The sequence below is a fragment of the Vigna unguiculata genome, chromosome 11 (genome assembly GCF_037176805.1).
Source record: "Vigna unguiculata cultivar grain cowpea cultivar isolate G323 ecotype 2 chromosome 11, ASM3717680v1, whole genome shotgun sequence".
NCBI lineage: Eukaryota > Viridiplantae > Streptophyta > Magnoliopsida > Fabales > Fabaceae > Vigna > Vigna unguiculata.
The window spans coordinates 46,123,013-46,148,751 of record NC_140802.1 but is presented as its reverse complement, the minus strand read 5'-3'; the positions used below and the strand labels follow the sequence as shown (position 1 = coordinate 46,148,751).

Sequence of the window (25,739 nt, the reverse complement as noted above, 5' to 3'; positions counted from 1 at the left end):
GATTTTATAAAAAATTTGTAAAAATAACGGTCAAATTTTTAAAATTTAATAAATTATTATATTTAAAGGATAAAATTAGTATTTTGAAATGTGAATAAAAAAGAGAATTCCTTTTATATATTATTGCATATGTATATATATATATATATTTATTTTCTTTCTTTTTTTCAGCCACACTTTTTCAGATGAAAGGTTTAAACTTTTTCCGTGTTAGTTTTTTTCAAATCCGGATACGTTTTCTAAGCAGTTAGGTTCAATTAGGAATGTTCATTTTCATTATTCATAATATTATATTAGGTAATGCCAAAAGGTTTCTTAGTCAGTATTTGAAAAATAAAATGGTATATTGCTTAATAAAACATTGACTATCAACTAAAACTGTGAAGAATATTGACAAGAATAGATTCAACATATACTAATCCATAAAAACTTAGAATAGTTCCACTCAAAATCTCTATGTGAATATTAATTATTCTTAAAAGATATTGTAAAAGGACAATTTATTTAGTTCAATCTACTTTTATATCGACAATGAAATTAAAAACCAATTTTATAAATTTAGAATTAAGCAATTTGTTATTCATTTTTTTAAATTAAGTAGTACAAAAGACATTGTTTTAATTTTTAAATACAATGATTTGATATGTAAATTTTTTTTTTTAAATTAATATCATAGCTCTAATATCTCATTTTAACATATCTAGCAACAATTGGAAGATTTGTACAATACAAAAATTATGTACCTATTCAACAGGTATACTCTAATTGATTTCTTACTATTTTTCAACCGTCTTACTTTCATTATCTTTTGCTTACATATAGTATACGATCATCGCAAACGAATAAACCACAACAAATAAAGTAAACTAGTGTAAATTTAAATCATACTAATAAAGTTTAACATTATCCACATGAACAATTCATCCTTTCAACATTTCACACAATCATTAATAGCATAAAGAATATCACACATACAAATGTCATAGTGACTATTTCATATACAAATATACATATGACATAACCTCCGGAGGATTAGTGTATTTAGTAAAATCCAAGACCAAACTCCAATTATACTCTCTCATTCCTCTCAATGGTTGTATATATATTATGGTAAGGCCACACCCTCGACCAAAAAGTGTGACAGGGTAAATCCCAAATTTGTAAGATTTTTTTTCTTACCAAAACTACATGTGATAACTCCTTTTAACTATCAAAACTAATTATTTTTCTCTAAATGAGTCAAATATTTAGTAGAGTTGTAACAATCTCACTTTAACTTTGACATCAATATACTCCACTCATCACCATACATAGGAGTATTTTCACCTCGAGAATCATTGCCTTCTCATTCCATATTATTCTTCATATCAAATTACAATACAATTTAGGAAGAAAAACATATTAAATAATGAGTATTATCGCTTGGTGAATACATGTCTGCTCAATTATAATGTCCACTGGAACGTGACTCGTCAAACGAAAATATAACTTTGATGCTTTATGACTTAACACTCACTAAATGATCTTTATGTTGGTCCAATGAGGGAATAATGGACAAAATCTCTTAAAGATTCGCCTAATGAGATTTCCTTACCCAATGAATCAAAGTACACACCTCACTCTTGTGTTTTTGGCACTTTTTTATTGGCTTAATCATGTTTTTACTTGTTCATTGAGAATTGAGTATACTTTCTAACATCATGACAAGCTCGTCCAATGAGAAATAGATCACCTAATAAATAAAAGTACTAAAATTATTTATAATGCTAATTTTGTATTTTCACTTAATGAGATATATGTTGGCCTAAAATTTTGCATGATTTTGAGAAATAGACCTAAATTGGTTGTGTTTCCTATCAACAAAATCGTTGCGAAATCTATTTTATAAATGAATTTCCAAACACTAAAAAAATTGAATAGAGAATATAAATAATATAGTGTCATAATAAACAAGTCATATTGAATAAATTCAATTGAAAATAAAAATAAATAACTATAAATATATAATTAAATAAATAATTATTATCTTTTTAAATCAAGCGGTATAAAATTAAATTTAATTAATGAATACAGTTTTTTGATATATAAATTTAAGAATATGTCTTACCATCAAACCTACTTTGTAAGCTAATTTTTCAAGCATTGAAAAATAAAAAACTGAATAGAGAACAGGTACAATATTAGTTAGAATAAATACATCATCTCTGCTATAAACAAGACTTAAATAATCTCGAATGCAATATTTATATTATTGAGTTTAATTTTACTTTGCATAATCTCATCTCATTCTATCATATTATTTTTGAGATTTTATTTTAATTTAATAAACTTATAGTACTCATATTTTAATAACTTTTATTTATATTTTTAATATATTCCTTTTAAAAGTATCTTTTACTTTTATAACTTGAAATTTTAAATTTTAAGTCAAACTTTTATACTTGAACAAGGTGTATTTAAAAAAATTAAGAAATACTAATTTCACACGCTATGCAGTGCTTTTTTTTGTTTTTGTTTTTATTTTTTAATTTTAATGATATGTTAAATGCATTTTAGTCAATACACTACCCACTGCAGTTATTTATAATAAACTAGTTTTATGTTTGATTTTGACAACTGTGGTAAGAAGTAATCTTTAGATGATATATATTTTAGGCTTGAACATATTTTTGTTCGCGTTAAATACACTTTTGTTTTTCTATCTGTTTTGTTTTTCTTTCAACGGTAAAAATATATTTAAATTATTTAATTGACCAAGAACAATAAATTAATATTTTTGAATAAAAATGAAAATTTGCATAATAGACGTAACCTTTGCAAGAAATTAATTATTTTTATATATTTATTTAATTCTAATATGATTGTTTCTATTTTAAAATGAATTATTTAAGAAATAATTTACATACTAAATCATTTCATTTATAAACAAATATTCCATTTTTAATTCAAAATCACTCATACAATTAAAGAAGTTATTTTAATTTGAAAAAAAGTAAGTAACTATTTTAATCTTTACCATACTATATTTAAAAAAAGGTTAAATATGTTTTTGGTTCTTTAAGTTTCAGTGAATTTTGAAATTAGTTCCTCTTCGAAATTTGATACCAATTAAGTCCTTCATTTTTAAAAATGTGTGGATTTAGTCATTTTTACAAAATTTTGTTGAGTTTATTTGACATTTTAAATACATTTTATGATAATATTTAAGTTAATATTGAAGTAAAAGTGTGTCAAATGGTGTAAATAATTCAAATATTATTATGAAATACGTTTAAAACTTTAGATAAATGACTAAATTCACACATTTCTAAAGATAAATGACTAAATTAGTATCAATCGAAGAGAGACTAATTTCAAAATTCACTAAAACTTGAGTAATTAAAAACATATTTAACCCTTTAAAAAAAACTTATTATAAAATTATAATAAACCTAACCTATCCATCACAATTAACTGTGACATTTCTATAAATATATTCATTACAAACAATATAAAACATTTTAAAACTAACATGTTATTTTAGTTTATATTTATGGTAATGTAAAAAAGTTTATTTAGTAATAAATTAAGTGATTTAAACCCTTGTAATTTAATTATATAAAATGATCTCAGCATAACCTTGTTATGCAAGGCTTAACAAAGTAGACGTGCTTTACCATTAACTATACCTAGTCACCAGTCACACACATTATTCAGGTTCGTTACCGAGAGCCGCCGGCGTTACCCATCGTTGCCCTCGTTTTCATCGTGTTCTCCGTCACTCTCGCCGCCGCCGGAACTTGTTCTCTCTCCGCCGAACGCCACGAATTCCGTTCAGATGGCTCAAAATGGGAAACCGCCGAAGCTTCCCGTGGAAGGGAAGCGCAACATCCTAATCACCAGTGCCTTGCCTTATGTCAACAACGTTCCTCACCTCGGAAACATAATTGGATGTGCGTTCCATTATCTCTTTTCTCATTATTCGTCGTTTCGCGGCTTTCTTCAATTTTTGTTTTGATCCATTGAAATCAACGATTGAATCTGTGTGTTTATCTTGCTTGTGTCGCCGAGAGATTAACGTTTTGGTTTGATTTTGACTAGGCGTTCTCAGCGCCGATGTGTTCGCTCGCTACTGTCGGATTAGGGGTTACAACACTATTTACATCTGCGGTACTGATGAGTATGGAACCGCGACAGAGACTAAAGCCATGGAAGAAAACTGCTCTCCCAAGGAGATCTGTGACAAGTATTGGTTTCTCTTTATTGTTTTTTTAAACTTTAACCTGTGTTATATATGTTTGCATTCTCACAATTGTATTATTTCCATGTGATTATTCTGTTTATTCGTTATTTGGTTAGGGTTAATGGCTTAGCTTGGCTTATATCCAAAGGATTGTTTCAAGTGAATATTTCATGTTGTGTTGGACTCTATTTGCAAGTCTATCTATGTGAATTTGTCGTACAGTCACTCATTAGTTCAGCGAAATTTCAATAATACTCCTACTCTCTCTGTGTTTGTAGATACTATGCTATACATAAGGAGGTGTATAATTGGTTCAACATAAGTTTTGACGAATTTGGGAGGACATCATGCCCTCAGCAAACTGAAGTTTGTCAAGAAATTTTTAAAAAAATATTCGAGAACAATTGGCTCTCGGAAAACACAATGCAGCAGGTTGTTTGGCCGAACTGTATCTATTTTTTTTTTGTTGGCGTTGGTATTATCTTCTATTTGTTTGAAATTGTAAGGGAAGTGTTCCGATTTCGAATATTTTCAAGGATGTGATTGTTAATCGCCTATGGTATTTCAGCTTTATTGTGACACGTGTGAAAGGTTCTTAGCTGATAGGCTTGTGGAGGGAACCTGCCCGACTCCGGGGTGTGAGTATGATTCTGCTCGAGGAGACCAATGCGAGAAGTGTGGAAAACTTTTGAATCCAACAGAATTGAAAAATCCCAGATGCAAGGTATTAACCCGCCCCATTTTTAAAATTTAACACCTGGTTTCACTGGTTTATTAATTAGTGGTTTCAATTGTCAAGCATCAGTTGTAATTGTGATGGACAATGTGATGGACAATTTTACGGAATTTACTGAATTTCTTAATTGGAGTTTTTAGTAGCTTTCGGGTTGGTACTTTGGTTCTGTTCCTTAAGTTTTGTTTCCCCTTTATGAGCTTTCTTCTTTGGTTCCTTCTTATACCTTTTTCTTTTAGTGGGGCTTTCGGGAGTGTACATGTTCATTGACTTTTAAAATACTTGCAAAATTTTATGGTTGGGGAAATGACAGTTGATTTCTTAATCAGATTCTTTACATATATAACAGGTTTGTCAGAAAACTCCTCGAATTCGGGATACAGACCATTTGTTTCTTGAACTCCCTTTATTGAAGGACAGATTGGAAAAATATATCACTCAGATGTCTGTGGCTGGTGGATGGAGTCAGAATGCCATCCAAACAACAAATTCATGGCTTAGAGAAGGACTAAAGCCACGCTGTATTACGAGGGATCTAAAGTGGGGGGTTCCCGTTCCACATGAAAAATACAAAGACAAGGTAAGTTTTCTATTGATTTTTCCAAAAAATTTCGTTGTTTTTTCATTTATTAACTTTGTAGTTTGTGTGCTCAATTTTGTAATATTGGAAGGTTTTCTATGTGTGGTTTGATGCACCGATTGGGTATGTGTCAATCACTTCATGCTACACGCGTGATTGGGAGAAATGGTGGAAAAACCCAGAGAACGTGGAGCTGTATCAGTTTATGGGCAAGGACAATGTGCCATTCCACACTGTAAGTTGTTGACTTTATACAATTTGAGGATTTGTATGCCATTATGTGCCTGTGTTTACATGGGACAATGTATCCAGCATCTTGTTTTTTATCATTTTTCCTCACTGATCAGTAATTCTCCAGCTGAGTTAAACGTACATTCTAACCTGATGGAATTTATTCTCCAGGTGATGTTTCCATCCACTCTACTTGGAACTGGTGAGAATTGGACTTTAATGAAGACTATCAGTGTTACCGAATACTTAAATTATGAAGCAGGTTAGTTATTTGTTTTTCAATGGCTCTGTCAGTTGTTATTGTAATTATAAATATATTCAAAGAACAGTTATAGACAGGAGAATAAAATGAATCAAAGAGGTAAAGTAAGCAAAATTTTACACAAGATAAAATCAACTTTTGAACCTGAAATTTTAAAAGCATCCTTTTTTCACTTCTCCATAGTCAGTTAAAAACTTATAAGATTACTAGTTAGGAATCAGATACTTATCTCATTTGAAAAGCCTCCATAGGCTAGAAGTTAATCTAAAATTTAGTTTCTGTGGACACGTGAGGATGGTTGACATTTAGACATTATAAATTAACTAAATTTAGTGAAAAAATATTTTTAGGGAAGTTTTCCAAGAGCAAAGGTATCGGGGTATTCGGTAATGATGTGAAAGATACAGAGATTCCAGTTGAAGTATGGAGATATTACTTGCTCACAAATAGGCCTGAGGTAATTCTATTTAACAAACTTTATGAACTCTGTTTTGCCTACATGTCTTATCTCTTGTTAAACATTAATGGATATTCTATTCTTTATTCATTTGAATGTGCTTATGTGATGTAGGTATCAGATACATTATTTACATGGCCTGATTTGCAAGCTAAATTAAATAGTGAATTACTGAATAATTTGGGCAACTTCATCAACCGAGTTTTGAGTTTTATTGCCAAACCTGCAGGTTGGTCAAACTCTTTCATCATTTCCCTTGAAGTGTCTACATATTAGCTGCTACAAATCCTTTGAAATTATCATTAGTGTTGTGACTGTATATATATTAGAGCTATTGATGAATAACTGTACTTTTTCACAGTTTTTGGAAAGTCTTAAGATCCATGGCCACTACTCTCTTCATTATTCCAGTTATTTATTATTTGTTTTTCATTTAGTGTTCATTCTTGTTTTTAAATCATACATGACTCTGTATTGTATAGGTCAAGGATATGATTCCATTATCCCCTCCATTCCTGATGATGTAAGTGGTGACTCCCATAATTTGACCAAAAAATTAGCTGATAAAGTTGCTGCATATATAGACCAATACATAGAAGCAATGGAGAAGGTAGTCCATCCTCATCTTGAGACATGATATAGTAAATTGAAATCACTACGGAATTGTCTGTTGTTTTTACCTGAATGTTATCATAGTTTAATAGTATTTCTTTCTGCAATCTTTTTAGGTTAAACTAAAGCAAGGATTGAAAACTGCAATGAGCATATCTAGCGAGGGAAATGCATATCTCCAGGTAACTTTGGAGAGGTGTTGCGTTGCACCCGAAAATACAATACATTATGTATTGTATTGTGTTCATGTTACATGGCTGCCTTCTGAAATTTTTTGTGCAAATAAATTTACAGGAAGCTCAATTCTGGCGTCTTTACAAGGAAAACAAATCACTCTGCGCTCTTGTCATGAAAACTGCAGTTGGGATTGTATACCTTCTGGCATGTTTATTGGAACCTTTTATCCCATCCTTCACACTCGAAGTAAGTAAACCTCCCTGTAAACATATATTGCACTTGTGACAATACGTTTTAATTGTTAAGTATTTCAAGACATTCTCAGTTCTTTTATGTTGTCTGTCATTAAGGTATTTAATCAACTAAATTTGCCTGCGGAGATACATGTCTCACTTTGTGACGATAAAGGAGATGTTGATAGGGTAAAAAAGCCTTGGGATATTGTAAGTTCTGGTCATAAAATTGGAACACCCAAGCCATTGTTCAAGGAGCTGGTAAGTTGCCTTCTTTCAGAAAAATTAGTGAAGCAATTCTAGGTGTGCTTTCACTTTATTGTCATTGATGTTTTCGAAATTGTTGATCAGAAAGATGAAGAAGTGGACTTCTACAGGAAGAAGTTCGCTGGAAGTCAGGCTGATAGGATCGTGCGAGCTGAGGCGGAAGCTGAAAATGTTGCCGAGCAACTGAGGAAAACAAAAGTTTCAGGTGTTTTATCCCACTCCCCCATTTTTAATGAGTGTTTTGAGGTTAGGAAGAAGGAAAGCAGAGTCAGAAAATGTGGTATTATCATATAATAACTTAGGTAGACAGCTTCCCCACAAAAAAAGTGACAATTCAAAGGCGGTGTTTATGACACGGTTAGTTGAATGAAAGATATATTTTGTGCTAAAAATATACTACTCCTTAAACTAAGAAAATTTATTAGTTTACACAATGTCAGTTCTTGAAACTTCAAATCTTTTTCATGTGGATGCATGCAAATGAAGAAGAAAATTTCAAATAGAAAACAATTAAACCCTTTGGAGCATGAAAACAAATTTGAATCGTCCAACTTTGAGCTCACAATTGTGTCATTCAGTTTACTTTTCTTTATTTCATTTTAATATTTTGTTAGCAAAGAAAAGTTAACAATATTTCACTAACATTATTTATTTAATTAAAATAAAATCTATAATTTGTTTTTCAACTCCTCACTAGAGTTCACGGTGCTTGTGTTAATATCTCGCAACTTACATCGTCCTCTCTTGAAGTATTAGGTTAGAGATGATATGTAAGACAACCTAGTTATCACATCAATATCATTGTTATAGTCCCTTCAAAATTGAGTTCTCTAAGGAGTAGTTTTAGCCACATGAGTTTATTGGTTACTTTATCTGCATGTTAGCAGTGAGCTTAACATCTTCAGTCTTGATTATTACATATCAACCATTAACTAAGCTTGTTTGAACCATGATTTAAGCTTAAGTACGTTTTCAATTTTTGCAGGGCATTATTTTTCTTTAATATATAAACAGAACTGTTCAAGATTACTTATGCATGTTAGGTCTATTGTTTACTACAGATGGCAATGGAAAGAAAAAAGCAGCAAAATCATCTAATGAAGCCAAAAACAAAGCAGCGCCTGAACCAGATATTACCATCACAAGACTTGATATCCGGGTTGGCCTGATAACAAAAGCTCAAAAACATCCTGATGCAGATTCACTGTATGTTGAAGAGATTGACGTTGGGGAAGAACAGACCAGAACTGTTGTCAGTGGGCTCGTCAAATACATACCACTTGATGAAATGCAGGTTTTTGCCTAACCAGAATTAATTTAATAAGTTGTGCTGGTACTTTTTTTAACTGATTGTTAATAAATACTATCGACTTTCTTCAGAACCGAAAGGTCTGTGTTCTTTGTAACCTAAAGCCAGCATCCATGAGAGGCATTAAATCCCAAGCCATGGTTCTTGCTGCTTCAAATGATGACCATTCCAAGGTAAGGAAAAATACAATATCTGTGTATCTGGGGGTGTTGCTCTATTTTGACAGCACTCTAAATTACACTGTTATTGTGGTGTTAGTAAAGCTAATCTTATGGTTATAACTAAGAATTAGTGTGATAGCGTGTGTTGAGTGTTTGTGATTATAAGATATTGCAAGATCCCACTCGTTGTATTGTACCATTTTCATATACATTATTAACAATAAATCCTACGGATCCTGATTCTTTCAATTAGTTTCAAAGATAAATTTGAGGTCCTTGAAGGATTAGTAGAGCCTGGAATTAGATTGCTATTAATTTGGCCGTTTGTGTGTTTTATACAGTCCACCTATTTATGCCATCATCTCCTGACCCCTTTATTTTGGTGTTGTTTGTGTTCTTTGAATTGCTTTTCCACTGAGGTGTTGGAGGAATAAATATCTAATTGTTATGCTTCCTCCAGGTTGAGTTGGTTGAACCTCCCAGTTCTGCTAAAGTTGGAGAAAGAATTACATTCCCAGGAAGTGAAGGTAATCCTGATGAACTCTTAAATCCAAAGAAGAAAGTCTGGGAAACATTGCAAGTCGATCTTCACACCAATGAGGATCTGGTAGCATGCTACAAAAATGTTCCACTCACCACCTCAGCTGGCGTTTGCAAGGTTTCATCCATACGCTCTGGATCCATAAAGTAGACAAACATCAAGTATTTGGAGTTCACAATGAGAAAAAAAAAAGGCAATTTAAAAAAAAAAAAAGTAGAAAAACAATTCTTCTCACTTACCATCCTATTGGCAGTTTTGTTGAATTGCTTGTGTAATTTGACTTTGTTTTCTTCTCCTTCATTTCAACTGCTTTTTTTGGATGAGCTGGAGCCAGAATATCAACATTTTTTCTATATAATTTTGTTTCCTACTTCATGGAACATTGCTGGTTTACTTTTTTTTTTTAGTATTTTTGCTTTTCTTTCTAGTTTATGTTTAGGAAAACTGATTATTTAAGTGTACCGGTATTTATTTATGATCCTTTCCGAGAATACTGAGATTGTAATTTTTAAGATGAACTATAATCTCAGATTACTTTAATCGAATGAATATTTATTTGCTCTCATTTCTTAGGAGTTTTTGGAAAATAAACAATAACATGATTCTTTTCAATTGAGTCAAAATTTTCTAGGCAAACTCTGACATGGTCACGGGTTCAACAGCATGGACAATTTGGAGGTGATTATGGGTTTCTTTAATGCCTTCACGAAATAGTGACTTGTGGGCCCATGACTATCTATTTATAATTTTGATTTCATATACTATAGAGGTTAAACTAATAATTTATCAGTTATTTTGTAATTTTGAATTATTTATATTTACCAATATTACTCTTAATCTGCAGCAATCACACAAATTTTACTCCATTTAAATTAGGTCCTAAGATAAAAATTGTATGAGTAAGTGTTTATTTCACTCTAATATTTGTTTTACTTGAAAGTCTATGCATTTGTTTTTTCAAGTCATGGCTTAGGGATCCTTATCTTTGTTATTAATTCAATAAATTTGTTATCATAATTTAAAAAATATATTTGTGATCATAACAAAATAATGTAGTCTTTATTTATATCATAATTATCTCAACAAAAATCAATCAAAATATCTTCATAGAGTTCAAAGAGGTATGGGGTTTTCATAGTTTTTTAACTTCTATTTATTTTTCAATAATTATTTAGTATTAACTCTATCATTACTCACTCTATCTATTCACTTAATTTAAAAATTTTTGTTTTGATTCTCTTCTCTTCAAATAATAAATGAAGAAATATGTACTTTAAAGTATGTTGTAACATGAGGAAGAATATAATTGTTCAATAAGTTTTTAAGACAAACTTTGATACTCTTTTGATAGATAGTCATAAGTATTTCAAAAGTACTCAAGAAAGAAAAAAAAAAAAATTCAATTCTTGAAGTACTAAAGTTCATTCAAGTTTCATATTATTCTCTTTCCAATCACTGCATGAGACATACCATGAAAAACAGGTAAATGATAAATGGTAGATAGAAAAACATACTGGATGAGTTATTATACAAGGAGAGATGAGACAAAAACAAAAGTGAACACAAGGACCCCCATTTTTTTCAGTGCATATAATCCATATAAACTTAGATAAGTCTAGTCATTGTTATATTTATGGTTTATTTGTTTCATGGAAAAGAATGATGACAACCAAATAAATGCCTTTAAAGTATAACATTTAATGATTCAAATAATATTAAAATATGGAAAACCATAATTTTTAAATTTAAATACTGAAAATTTAAATTATTGTCTATTTTTAAATTAAAATATAAGATATAATATATAAATATTTACCAATATATTTTATAAAATAAAATGTATTTATTTAATTTTTATTTTTAAATTGTAATATATTTTTATTGTAAAATATTTTTTTTATTTATTAAAATTTGATAATGATTTTTATATATAACTTAAATATGATGTCATCTTTAATTTACAATTTGATTTTTTTTATAATAAATTACTTTAGGATTTATTTTCTAAATACATCAGTATACAACTAAATTTATTCTCTCACATCAATTACTAATACAACAGGGTCTAATACATAATATCAATCAAAACGACCTATTTGTAAAAAAAAGTTGTATATTTTAAATATTCAAAATTAAATATCCTTTTATAAACAGATAGCATTTAGACTGTTGGCTAGATTCACATGTAACTTGTAAATATATATTATTATAAATTATAGATTAAATTATTTTTTTATAAATAGATAGTACTAATAAAAAAATAGTTGGTTAAATTTGCGATGTCATATGTAAAACTTTTATTTATAACTGAAATAGTTTTATATTTATTATTAATAATTATAGATATATTAAATGATATTTTTATAAATAAATAATATTAATAAAAATAGTTGGCTAAGTTTATATGTATCACCACATGTAAAACTTTTCTCTAAATGAACTAATTTTATATACTTTATTATATACTAACAAAAATACAGACGCATTGCATTTTTAAATTTTCATTAAAATTTTAGTTAAAATTAATAAAAAGTATATAATTAATCTTTAAAATAATTGTTAGATGTAAAATAAAAAAATGAAAAAATGAAAAAAAAAAACTATTAAAAATGAAAGAAATTTTTAAAATAATGGTTATAAAAAAGAATATTTTCTTTATATATTATTAAACATATATTGTTATAATTTATAGGTTATAGATATAGATTATGAATTATAAATGTTTAACATTCTTAATTTTTAGTGTTATTGAAAAATCAAAATATACATTGTTAGTTTATTTTACGAAGTCTAGATGTATTTATGATTTATTTTTGGTCCATATAGTTTTCAAGACCTTCTTGTCCACAATAAACTATTTAATTTATTTTCCAAAATGAAAAACAAATCATTTTTTCACTGTAAAGAAATTAGTTTTGATCGGAAGTAAAACGGAATCTAATAATCTAATAATATTAGAAATAAAAACTAAATCGATGATTCTAGTAATATACAATCTAATCTAACAATAAATGATTTTAAAATAATATAATTTTCATTATTATCACCAACATAGAGGTGAAAATAAACTTTTTTTTAAGCTTTAAAAAAGTAAATAAAATAGAAAAGTGGGGTAGAATAATGGGCCAACAAAAAGAAAAATTGGGCATAGAAAGAGTGAGAAAGCAAAACACAGCCCATAGCTCCCCGAAGCATCAAACTAAAATCGACACAGTCCCTTTAAGTGCGCCTATCTTCCTTTCGTTCAAAAACTCTGCTTCAAATTCAAGCTGTCTCTTTCATCTCCTCTTCTCTCTATATATACACACACAAACATTTATTTTAATATTTCCAATAATAAAAATAAAAAGTCTAAGGCAGTTCTTTCTCCCTGAAATATCTCTCTTTCTCTCTCGCGCTCTACTCTAGGGTTTTTCTTGCTCCTGGCCGTACACTACTCTAGGGTTTTATCACTCTCATTCCATGGCCGCCGAGAAGCTCCGAGATTTGAGCCAGCCGATTGATGTTCCGCTCCTTGATGCCACTGTCGCTGCCTTCTACGGCACCGGATCTAAGGAAGAGGTTTGTGTCTCCGTCTTTTGTTTCGTTCACTTACACTTAGGGTTTAATCACTCAATTCGATTAACTCTCTGTTTTCGGGTTGGTTGTTGGGCGTATTCGGTTCTGTTTCTTACTACTAATTCACCACTTGATAATATGTGTAATGTGGAGTTAAACAACAGAACCTGTGTTTTTTTTTTTACTAGTGTGGATAATTGTTTCGGGTTGGTTGCGTGTTCGGTTCTGTTTCTTTCTACTAATTCATCTCTTGATAATATGTGCAATGTGGAGTTAAACAGAACCTATTTGGATGAGTTGTGTTTTTTTACTAGTGTGGTTAATTGGTAGAGTAATATGTTTTATTTAGAGAATGTGGTACTAAGCACGGACTTATGTTGCACTGAAAAATGATGCAGAGAAATGCTGCTGATCAGATTCTGCGCGACTTACAAAACAATCCCGATATGTGGCTACAAGTCATGCATATTCTGCAAAATACTCAGAATCTGAATACCAAGTTCTTCGCCTTACAGGTTTGGCTTGTTTAATGATCTGTTTGATTTTCTGTTATTCGAGATGGGGATGAACAGTTCTTGTTAAGGATAGTGGATTATTAATTTGTGGTTTGCGGCAAAGGATGTGAGTTTCAATAGTATGTAGTATTCTTCTGGTGTGGGATTGACTTGCTTATAGTTATAACAACAAATGTGGATTTCAGTCCTAACTAATAGAACTTTGTCTAGACTTTAGAACATTTTTTATTGGAATGTTTGGGTAACCATGTGTAGTCCCCATTTAACCACTTGTTTTCATTTACAAGGTTCAAATTTCATACCTTGTTTAAGGAAATTGAGTGTAGTACTACTGGGAGTGACACTCTTTTAGTGGGATTGTTTCTAGTATATCAAATTTTAGGTAGGGATCTATATATTTGTTCTAGGTTGATAATATTAGTTATGTTGCATTTGAGAGGATCCTTGGTTAAAAGCATTTACGTAAATTCCTTTACTTGTAATTATGGATGATTTGAGTGCATGTAGGAAAGATTGCTGCATCATAGATCTTGAATTTAGTTGTCAAGAAGAGGCTTACCTCAAAAACAACCAAAAACAATCATTATGGGGTTAAACTTTATTTGAGCAATGACTTGGAAAGCAAGAATTGCTTGGCGGTGAACAAGTTTTCTACTCATTGGTAATTGTATTAAAGATGACTTTATTAGTTTATGTATTCTTTTATTCTTTTACATTCAGGTTCTAGAAGGTGTAATTAAGTATAGATGGAATGCATTACCTGTTGAGCAGCGAGATGGAATGAAAAATTTCATCTCTGATGTCATTGTACAGGTATGATCCACATTTAAAGAAATCAGAAATTGGACTTTTCAGTGTTTTGTAGATCCTTTGTCATTTATCTCATTATCAACTTTTCTTGCGTAGCTTTCTAGTAATGATGCTTCATTTCGATCAGAAAGGTTGTACGTCAACAAACTCAACATTATATTAGTTCAGGTAAAAATGGTAGCTCTGTTCCGTTATTTGGACTGATTATTATGATTAAATTATCAGTCTTCATCCATATGTTTTACTCATGCAGATTTTGAAGCATGAATGGCCAGCAAGATGGCGAAGTTTTATTCCTGATCTTGTTTCTGCAGCTAAAACTAGTGAAACAATTTGCGAGAATTGTATGGCTATATTGAAAGTAAGTTCAGACTATTTCCCCTTAGATTCTCTCCTGATGTCAAAATTACTAATCTAAAAAATGTCCTTACAGCTTTTGAGTGAAGAGGTTTTTGATTTTTCAAGAGGCGAGATGACCCAGCAGAAGATAAAAGAGCTTAAACAATCTTTGAACAGGTAATTCATGTCGATAGAACATAACTGTATGTCCTTTTTGTGCTTGACATTTTATATTTATTTTTTGTTGGGCGTCTGAAAGATTGAGTTTTAATGGCCTGATTTTGCAGTAGTAGATTTGTTGTAAGGTTTTTGCCATTTTAAATTTTTTAGTTGAGATGCTATATTATTTTTGGTTTACTTGTATGAGATTTAGTGTCTCTAAGAATGTCAAGAGATAATATCTAGCTTCTATTAGTTGTTAGGTAGATTTGTTGATAATAATATTGTAGGGGCCAACATAGATTGTGGTTGGTTTATTTGTTTATTATTGGTAATTGGTAAATTAACTGGAGGTTTAGATTAGGTTGATTGACATAAAATGATGTAATTTTTTATCAGCCATGGGCTGTCTAGTTTGGAACTGAAATTATCTTCAGAAAACAACGAAGGGATTTAAGAATAGTTTACTGCTCGGCTTGTTTGTAACCACATGATAGCATGCTGACTTAATTGTTTCTAAATTGGAATTAGTTTCTCCAGCAGTTCCTTTGGATGATTGGATGTGATTTTTCTACATTTACTTTCTATGAGGTGTCTATTTGTTGCTAATATTTACACTGGTTTTTGCAGTGAATTTCAACTCATTCATGAGTTATGCTTGTATGTGTTATCAGCCTCGCAAAGGACTGAACTCATACGAGCGACTCTCTCTACATTGCATGCCTTTTTATCATGGATTCCCTTGGGTTATATATTTGAATCACCATTGGTATGTGAAGTTTTCAGTTGAAATGTGCTTTTTTCTTTCTGAGGAGTTCATAAACTGATATTTGCTTTATGTACAGCTTGAGACACTCTTAAAATTTTTCCCACTCCCAGCATATAGGAACCTAACATTGCAGTGTTTAACTGAGGTATGTTCCTTTTTTATATGCATTAGAATTTTCCTTAATGTTTTCGACATCAATAATTCACTATTTATCATTGCAGGTGGCTGCCCTTCAATTTGGAAATTATTATGATGTGCAGTATGTCAAGATGTATAACATATTCATGGTCCAGTTGCAGGTGTGTTTTGATCTTCGTTTATTGTGAAATACATTGCATTCTTAATCATTTGATTATTTTCAATTTATTTGTTTTATTGATTTTGGACATGGTGTGTTTGATGCAGAGTATACTCCCACCGACTTCAGATATTCCTGAAGCATATTCAAAGGGCTCAACTGAGGAACAAGTGAGTCTTTCTTGAAAAGATCAAGATGCCTAGTTTGCCTTATTAATTGTAAAGTATTTGACTGACCCTTTTTTCTTTTTTGTAGGCATTTATACAGAATCTGGCACTTTTCTTCACATCCTTCTACAAGGCAAGTTTACTTTTTATGTTGTGATTTTATTTTTTATGTTGTGAGAACATTGTATACTATATTGTGAAAATGTACAAATGCTTGTATTGTGAAACAATTTGACCTTTTTCATGGGCTCTCTTTTATTTCTAATCCTCTTCCTTTTTTTATGTACCACTTTTGGGTTTCTTGTGGAAGGTTTTGTTATTTCTTAACAATATTATGGTACCTTTTTACATATGCAGGTTCACATTCGCATCCTGGAATCCACTCAAGAGAATATAGCTGCTTTGCTTGTAGGCCTTGAATATCTTATCAACATTTCTTATGTCGATGATACTGAGGTTTTTAAGGTATGCGGATATTGAAATGTTTGCTTTTGCATATTTCCTATGTTATGAATGATTGTGTTTCATTTTATGTTTGTCTTATAGATGTCTTCAGCATTCCCTCCCAATTGTTTGCGTACATGTGCGTTCTTGTTTAGTTTTTGTGCCACATGTGCCACTACGGTCTTTCTAAATTCCTAGGTTCATGCTGTATCTTTTCTTAAAAAATAACAGGTCTGTTTGGACTACTGGAATTCTTTGGTGTCGGAGCTGTTTGAACCACACCGAAGTTTGGACAATCCTGCTGCTGCAGCGACCCTGATGGGACTTCAGGTGCTCTCTTTAATTCTATCACATCAAGGATTAACTATTACTCTTTCTTAACTAAACCTATCACTCTTTCTTAACTAAATCTGTTTAGCAAAATATGAGTTGATATATAATATTTATAATGAAAAATGTTCTATGAATAAAATTATTTCAGTTTTTTATATACGGTTGATATTTTGCTCATCTTTACAAAATTTCATAATTTAATAGCATATTCTTACTAGGGTATGATAAAATACATAGTTGTGAAAGCACTTTATTAGTTAAACAAATAAAAATTATAAGGCAATTAGCATGATACTAGTTGTTGCAAATATAGTTTTACTTGTTTTACTCACCCTCTTCTATGCAATTTTGCTTCCTTTATTCATTTTCTTCAGTTACTTCCTCTTTCTTTTGTAAGCTTTTAGAAGCTTTGTAATGTTTAGGTGTTATGTTAGAATGTAAAGATATTATGATGGTTATATAATGTATGAATATGTCCAAGTGTTACTGATGTATGTTCATCAATGGGATAAGTAGGTACCGGCAATGCTCCCTGGCATGGTTGATGGACATGGTTCTCAGCTTCTTCAGCGCCGACAACTGTATGCTGGTCCCATGTCAAAGCTGAGAATGCTCATGATCTGTCGAATGGCAAAACCTGAAGAAGTTCTCATAGTTGAAGATGAAAATGGGAACATTGTTCGTGAAACCTTGAAGGACAATGACGTTCTTGTTCAGTACAAGGTTCGTGAAAAAACTGCATGGCTTTTTATCCTTAAATTAGTTTTTTAATAGATTGGTTACGAATAATATTGATTGTGATATTTAGTTACTTGGAGACACTTTTTTCATGGATAATTCCATATTACTACCCTAGATGCTTAGTAATCTGATTCAATATCGATACTCTGAAATATTATCAAGCATAGCATAAAGATAACTATAACCTAATCCAATACGATCAAAAGCTAATGCATACTAATTATGCTGCTTAAGATCAAATAAGTAGAATTAAAGTCTTAAAAATAATATCTAATTAGAGTTAATCCAATCTATCAATCTGTCACTTACCTGTCATTGTTTTTTATACAGATTATGAGGGAGACCCTTATTTATTTATCACATCTTGACCATGATGATACTGAAAAGCAGGTTTGTGGCTCTGAATAGCTTTTGTTGTTTTGTTGGGAAATACAATCTTATTATTATTTTTGTTCCGTATTATCTGGTTTAATAATTTAATAATTGTTATTGGTTGGAAATTCAATATTGTTAAAGTATGAGCTGAACTTTCATTTACTGGATGGTAAAACCATAGTCTCAATTGTTAAGCTTGAAGATGTAGCTATGTAATTCTTTTGCTTAGATGTAAAGGTTACCTATAATACATTGTTGTATGTTTGGGTTCATATATATGGCCTTTTGTTTCTAACGGTCTTTTGTAATTCCAGATGCTGAGGAAATTGAGTAAACAGCTCAGTGGTGAGGATTGGACATGGAACAATTTAAATACACTATGTTGGGCAATAGGTTCTATATCCGGTTCTATGATGGAAGAACAGGTATTCTAAACTTCGTACCCTAGACCAATTGATATTATGACCCTATATGCTATATGAATTCATTTTCAAAATCAAATGAGGATTTGTACAACCCTTGAAGTCTTCCTTTTTGGTAATTGTAGCATGTTGTTTTTAAATTTTTTTAAATATGAATTTTAGGACAACTGTGCCAACTTTGTTGACCTAGGTTTCATTAAGTGGAGTATTAAAGAACCTTGAATGATATACTTGAAGACATGAATGTGAAAAAAAAGCTTAGGAGAGATTGTTTTATCTTATAGCTAATTCAGTCGTTTATAGGAACCCTTGCATCAAAGATATACATGATATTCTATATTTTCCTGGGTCTGAGCAGAGCTCACTTGCTTTGCCATTAATTCATGGTATGGGTCCATAGGTCTACAATCAATCAAACCTGTTTCTTTTAAAATCTAAGGTGTATTTCATTTGTGAAATTACAATACCTTACTTTGATCAACTTCAATACTCAAGAAGTATATAATACATTCAAGATCTTTGGTTTGAAAATGATTGTATAATAAATAACCGAATGATCCAAAGGGGACTTGTGAGGTTCGCTGGAGCAATGTTGGTTGTGTAATGTTGTTTTCCTGAAAGGGAGGGACTGCGTGGACTGCAAAGCTGTGTTGGTAGGAATATGTTAATTGTTATCATGTCTCAGTTTTTTCTTTTAGCACTCTGATATGTATGGGATTCATGTAGGTCTATTTTACTTTTTCCGAGATAGATGCATTCATAGCTCACTTTCTTGTCTGATATAATTTTGTTAACTATCTCTGTATTTTTTGTGGCATTCTTTTATTAGGTTTGATATTTTTCTTCACTATTTTTAGTTAAATCTTAAATCTTTTGCAGGAAAACAGATTTTTGGTTATGGTCATTCGTGACCTATTAAACCTATGTGAAATTACAAAGGGAAAAGATAACAAAGCTGTTATTGCAAGTAATATCATGTAAGAATTGTTTCCATGTGCCATTTTGTTTTGTTTTTTGTTGTTTAGTACTGCTTTTATTTTTCTAATGTCTTTTTTGCAGGTATGTTGTGGGCCAGTATCCAAGATTTCTAAGAGCTCATTGGAAATTCCTTAAAACTGTTGTGAATAAGTTGTTTGAGTTTATGCATGAGACCCATCCTGGAGTTCAGGTTATTTTTTTCTTCTGTCTGTACTTTTGTTATTATATGATTTTACTCTAACCTAACCTCTTTACTTGTTTTTATTTTGTTTGTGGGTCGTCAATTGTTAAAGCTTTCTATAATCACGTTTCTTTGTGTTTCAGGATATGGCTTGTGACACATTTCTGAAAATAGTACAGAAGTGTAAGCGTAAATTTGTGATCACTCAGGTAATTGGCTGCAAATTTTCTCTCCAAAAATGTAGTCGTAGTCATTTTATTATACAAGCTTGCATATAACTTGAGATAATCCTTCACATTCATTTGCATCAACTTCAGTACAGATAGTCCCTAACTGTCACAATGGTTGGTATTTCAGGTTGGGGAAAATGAACCGTTTGTGTCTGAGCTTCTGACAGGCCTTCCCACCACTATTATGGATCTTGAACCTCATCAAATACATTCCTTCTATGAATCTGTATGTTTATATAAATCTTTAATCCTTCTATGAATCTGTATGTCTATATAAATCTTTAATCCTTATATGAAAATGTATGTCTATATAAATCTTTAATCTCAAATTCATTGGTTAAATATATATAACATCATTTCCCATAAGCTCTATTTGCTCTATTTGTATACTTGTGTTTGCACATCTTTAAGCTATATTTTGCGTTGTAGGTCGGTCACATGATTCAGGCAGAGTCTGATGCGCAGAAGAGAGATGAATATCTTCAGCGGTTGATGGAACTCCCAAATCAGGTCTCTGCTAAATATTTCTTTTGATAGACAAGGATCTGAATTTTTTTTTTTGTTTTTTTATATATTCGGTAAACCATAATATTGGATGCGGTTTTTCGGTTTTTTCAGAAATGGATGGAAATTATAGGTCAGGCTCATCAAAACGTTGAATTTTTAAAGGATCAGGATGTTATCCGGACAGTGCTTAATATATTGCAGGTATAGCGTTAAAATCATTTATAAAATTTTAGTGTGACCCTAGTGGCCTCACCGTGTCAATGTTGAAATCATTTATAAAATTTTAGTGTGACCCTAGTGGCCTCACCGTGTCAATGTTGTGTTCAGCGTCCGTGTCAGAGTCGGTGTACATCTTCCTTATTTAGTCATTTAGTACAATAAAATGTCTTCATTCACAATCTTTATTGTTTTAAGTTTGTCAAGTTAGTTTTCATTTTTTATGGTTAATTGTTCTGCTTGTAAATTAGCATTTCATCCTGGGTCTTGCCCACTTTTGTTGTTAAGGTTTTGATTTTAAACTCTCACTTTCAGACGAATACAAGTGTTGCATCTTCTTTAGGGACATATTTCTTGCCCCAAATCTCGATGATCTTTTTGGACATGTTGAATGTATACAGGCAAGTTCTAGTTTTTTTATATTCAGGGACTCTCTAGCAAGGATGTTACTAAGCAACAAATAGTTTGATAGTTTTTTTGCTGAATCGTGTTATTTTTGTGTTCCTACCACAGAATGTACAGCGAGCTTATTTCAAAGAGTATTACTGAAGGGGGACCTTTTGCTTCTAGAACATCCTACGTGAAACTTCTACGGTAAGACCATGAAAAAGATGTATTGGTTCTGTACTATGTGATTATTGTGGACTCTACTACCTATCCATGTTTATATTCATGCAGTTCGGTGAAGAGGGAAACACTTAAGCTGATTGAGACATTCTTGGATAAGGCAGAAGACCAACCACAAATTGGCAAACAATTTGTGCCTCCAATGATGGATCCTGTTCTTGGAGATTATGCGAGGAATGTTCCTGATGCTAGGGAGTCAGAGGTTTTGTCACTGTTTGCCACAATTGTGAATAAGTATGCTGCTGTCCTCCCCCCTCCCCCCTTTTTTTTGGTTTCCATTCTTTATTGACTGGTCTGGTGCTTTGAAATCTAATTTTCTGTTTGTATATGTTCTTTACTTCCTAAGAATAGAGTGGTGATGTGTTTTCTGTTAGTTATGAATAGTATGTCATTCATCTCTCTCTTCCAGATATAAATCTGCAATGATCGAAGATGTACCTCGCATATTTGAAGCTGTCTTTCAGTGCACACTTGAGGTACTGTGTAGGATATTCAGCTATGATACAATTGTCCTAGTTTATTATTGTTTTTGTTATTATTTGTAATTCAGACCCATTTATTTGATAATTAGCTCCATCCATTCAAATATTTTTAATTTCTTTTCTAAAAGTATATAATGTTATTTTTATATCAAAATTGTTTTTTTTAGATACAAATTTACTGCAAATGTTAAAATGCATATATGGAGAAGAGGGATAAATTTTGACATGAGCATATTTCTGATAAACTGGTTGAATTTCTCCACATGTGATTTGGACCTGTGTGGACAGACATGCAGAGTTCTAGTAAAAAGAGAGTAGATTAGATGAATGGTAGTGTAATTGTCAAAGGTGGACGGAGTTACGGGAGATTTTTCAATTAGTTGTTTGTTTGTAGACATGATCCACTATAGAACACTGGTGTTGTTTCATCCACTATAGAAGGCTTCGGGTGGTTATTTTTGGGTGCATGAGGTTGAAATTCTATAACTTGTAATTTGTATCAATTGTGATGGCACAAAGTTATTTGGTATTTTCTGCAGATGATTACAAAAAATTTTGAAGATTACCCAGAGCATCGCCTCAAGTTCTTCTCTCTTCTTCGTGCCATAGCTACTCATTGTTTCCCTGCGTTAATCTGCCTTTCAAGTCAGGTTGTGTTACATGCTCCATCTCTCTTTTATTTTTTTAATTGTTGACTTTGACTGCTGTCAAATTTTGTAATCTTGTGTGCTTGATGTTATTTGTAATTTGTGTGCCAGCAATTGAAACTTGTTATGGACTCTATCATATGGGCTTTTCGGCACACTGAAAGAAATATTGCTGAAACTGGGCTGAACTTGCTGTTAGAGATGCTGAAGAAATTTCAGGTGTGGTCTTTCTGCAGACTAGTTTTATTTGTTAACTATATGCAATATGCAATTTTTTCTTTTGGGATTATTCGTTACACGTTCTCTATTCTAAACAATAAATTCTAATTTTTCATCCGTAGTAAAATTAATCTTGTTCTGGTTCTTACTATGTTGGTGGAATTTTGTAACAGGGCTCAGAGTTCTGTAATCAGTTTTATCGGACATACTTTTTGACAATTGAACAAGAGATATTCGCTGTATTGACTGATACTTTTCATAAGCCTGGGTTCAAATTGCATGTCTTGGTCCTTCAGCATTTGTTCTGTTTGGTACGGTCTCACAATCCTTTGTTTTACTAGTTTGTAAAAAATAGCAAAAATAACAGCTCTGTCTTTTCAGCTGGAAACTGGTGTCCTAACCGAAGCTCTTTGGGATGTTGTTACTAATCCGTATCCATACCCAAGTAATTCTGCGTTTGTACAAGAGTTTACCATAAAACTTCTAAGCACGTCATTTCCCAACATGACCGCAACAGAGGTAAATGTAGAGAAATAAATAATATTTGTCTTTTAAAACAAATGACTAATTTGAAGAAATTTGCAGGTTACTCAATTCGTTAAAGGACTATTCGAATCAACCAACGATCTATCTACTTTTAAAAATCATATACGAGATTTTCTTATCCAGTCCAAAGAATTTTCAGCTCAGGTATTTCCTTATTTAATGTTATTCCTTTGATTGTGCTAATGGTATGAGTTTATTAATTTGGGTTTTCTCCGCAGGATAACAAAGATCTATATGCTGAAGAGGCTGCGGCTCAGAGAGAGAGAGAACGACAAAGAATGCTTTCTATTCCTGGGCTTATTGCTCCAAGCGAATTGCAAGATGAAATGGTGGACTCGTAGATATGGTAGTTAGTGTCTTGGGAATTTTAACTTGTTTCACAGGCTTTGATTGAATCCATTGCCAGGTAGTTTTGAGAAGAGATGATGCAGAGTTTTCGTCCTCTTCCCAATTTCAAAGTTTTGGCTGGCCGGGGTGAGTGTAGATTATTCAATTACTAATTTGTAAGGGATTCATGAAAGCATATATCTATATCTTTATATAGAATGAATCGCAGGATGGAAGACTCATTCCGAGTATTCATGACTCCTTAGGTGTGACCTCCTAACCTCGGGCGGTTTGTGCAGAAAACCCTTGTGGTTTGATATTTTGTATTTTTTTCCCTCACCAATTAATTTTTAGGGATATTCATTTTATGTACCATGACTGCACTTAATATATGGTTTCATTAATTAGTGTGTTATATAATGTCTCTTCATTCTCTCCCAATCGAGAGAGAAGATGTTTTTCTATACTATTACTGTCTTTTCATTTACAATTGATAAAGGAATCTGAATCCCAAAGATCCCTTATTGGTATAACATCAAGCATAGTTAATAGGTTTAGCTTCTGTACTACAACGTTTTTTTATTTAGAAAAAATGGGGGAACGTTAGGGTAGTGTGCACTCAAATTAATGATTTCAAGTGAAGTGTTTTTTTGAAAATTATTTTAGTTAAAATTGTAAATTTTTAAATTTCATTAGAAAATATTATTTGAAGACTCTGTACTTTCGTATATCTACTATATCCATGCTTTTTTTTCCTTCTCGCTCTTTTCTTTTTGTCACTTTCTCCTATGGATCTTTTTCTATGGTCTGTTCTTTCTTTTCTTCACCTTTTATTCTCTTATCGAATGTGTACTTGTTTTCTCTTTGTTTCTAGTCTCCCTTGTCTCTTCTTATTGTCGATCTTTCTTCTCTATTAATATTGACGGCAAAATGTCAATATTTACATTTTTAAATTACCTAAATATTATTTTAATTATTAAATATCTTAATGAATTGATAATTATTTTTTATATTAAGTATTTGTTTTGATAATATTGCGTGGGGATTGAAATAGTTAATTCAAAATACTTTAAAAAAATTTAAAGGCCAACCATTTCAGGTTTTTGTAAAATCATACCGGTGGAGATGGAGATATAAATCAGGGTTAGTTTTGTATGAAATCTCTGGTAATGGCAACAATTATAGTGATTATCTTAGTGAATCATTTGTAAGTCGGGTTAAAAGTTTGGTCTTGAAATTTCAAAGTTTTTTACACTATTCCTTAGGGTACTTAATTTCTTTCTGCTCTTTTCTATCATTGCCACTGATAGAAAACCTTACATATGGTGATAAAACTTATTACGACTTTTTTTTTTTTTAACTTTTTATCATAGCGACACGTTAAAATTGAAAAATTACACCAATTAAGTGTGAAGCCCACACCTTTGAGCAGAGTTAGGTATGGAGGAAAGTCCACTCCGCAGTTCCATAAATTTGCTTCATAGACACTCTGTAGTTGACACCTGTAAATATTTTCTTAAAAACAATTCACATATACCATTTAAACACTAAACACACAATTTGTGTAAAATGAATTTCTTCGTAATTATTTTATGCAAAACAACAAAATTTTATTGTATTTTTCTATTTATATAAAACCTCTTAAAATAACATTTGAAAATAAACAAAGACAGGAAGAAACAATAGATCAAAGTTCAACAATTTAATCACCAGGTAAATAACAAATCCATCATCTCACTCAAAGTTCATTTTTTTAAGTTACATTCAACAATAACAATAATAAAAAAATGTTATTGGTAATATTTTATAAAAAATAAATACCGAAAAAAGTTACACAGTCCTTTTACGCAATTTCACAATTTTACTGGAGGATTATAGAAAATTTATTTGCAATGCCATTACAATTTTTCCATCTCACCAGATTTTCGAAAAAATAATCGCAACCAAACTCAATAGTATTATTTCTCTTCTGTAATATGTTTTATTTTTACAAATATCCATAAATTTTGAAATTAAATTGTTACTTTTTATTCGAATAATTATTAAAATAGACGGTGATGTTTA

General features: G+C 31.2%; 2 protein-coding genes across 2 annotated transcripts; both read left to right on the top strand.

The window, feature by feature from the left end:
• The first annotated feature begins 3,643 nt into the window (after window positions 1-3,643).
• LOC114169643 (methionine-tRNA ligase, putative / methionyl-tRNA synthetase, putative / MetRS) lies at window positions 3,644-10,155 on the top strand. The gene is made up of 17 exons (XM_028054885.2): window positions 3,644-3,932; window positions 4,081-4,225; window positions 4,501-4,654; window positions 4,791-4,946; window positions 5,305-5,535; window positions 5,627-5,770; window positions 5,938-6,028; window positions 6,379-6,485; window positions 6,600-6,714; window positions 6,968-7,095; window positions 7,214-7,279; window positions 7,392-7,520; window positions 7,625-7,768; window positions 7,859-7,979; window positions 8,836-9,068; window positions 9,155-9,256; window positions 9,705-10,155. The coding sequence occupies exons 1-17, from the start codon at window positions 3,818-3,820 to the stop codon at window positions 9,933-9,935; spliced, it is 2,412 nt and encodes an 803-aa protein (XP_027910686.1). The 5' UTR covers window positions 3,644-3,817; the 3' UTR covers window positions 9,936-10,155.
• Window positions 10,156-13,029: 2,874 nt separating this feature from the next.
• Window positions 13,030-24,095, top strand: LOC114169388 (protein EXPORTIN 1A). The gene is made up of 32 exons (XM_028054528.2): window positions 13,030-13,346; window positions 13,742-13,858; window positions 14,579-14,671; window positions 14,765-14,836; window positions 14,922-15,029; window positions 15,102-15,184; window positions 15,797-15,935; window positions 16,012-16,080; window positions 16,157-16,234; window positions 16,341-16,403; window positions 16,489-16,533; window positions 16,758-16,865; window positions 17,076-17,174; window positions 17,694-17,900; window positions 18,249-18,308; window positions 18,608-18,718; window positions 19,595-19,692; window positions 19,775-19,883; window positions 20,018-20,083; window positions 20,232-20,330; window positions 20,534-20,614; window positions 20,723-20,812; window positions 21,143-21,228; window positions 21,341-21,421; window positions 21,506-21,688; window positions 21,864-21,930; window positions 22,476-22,586; window positions 22,695-22,802; window positions 22,976-23,113; window positions 23,184-23,321; window positions 23,388-23,492; window positions 23,567-24,095. The coding sequence occupies exons 1-32, from the start codon at window positions 13,248-13,250 to the stop codon at window positions 23,687-23,689; spliced, it is 3,234 nt and encodes a 1,077-aa protein (XP_027910329.1). The 5' UTR covers window positions 13,030-13,247; the 3' UTR covers window positions 23,690-24,095.
• The last annotated feature ends 1,644 nt before the right edge of the window (window positions 24,096-25,739 follow it).

Excerpts from the sequence above, each read along its gene's own strand:
- LOC114169388 (XM_028054528.2), top strand. The coding sequence starts at position 13,248 with ATGGCCGCCGAGAAGCTCCGAGATTTGAGCCAGCCGATTGATGTTCCG. Across the intron at positions 14,672-14,764 it reads TCTCTGATGTCATTGTACAG|CTTTCTAGTAATGATGCTTC; the intron begins GTATGATCCACA and ends TTTCTTGCGTAG. Across the intron at positions 15,936-16,011 it reads ATATATTTGAATCACCATTG|CTTGAGACACTCTTAAAATT; the intron begins GTATGTGAAGTT and ends CTTTATGTACAG.
- LOC114169643 (XM_028054885.2), top strand. The coding sequence starts at position 3,818 with ATGGCTCAAAATGGGAAACCGCCGAAGCTTCCCGTGGAAGGGAAGCGC. Across the intron at positions 6,029-6,378 it reads ATACTTAAATTATGAAGCAG|GGAAGTTTTCCAAGAGCAAA; the intron begins GTTAGTTATTTG and ends AAATATTTTTAG. Across the intron at positions 9,069-9,154 it reads TACCACTTGATGAAATGCAG|AACCGAAAGGTCTGTGTTCT; the intron begins GTTTTTGCCTAA and ends GACTTTCTTCAG.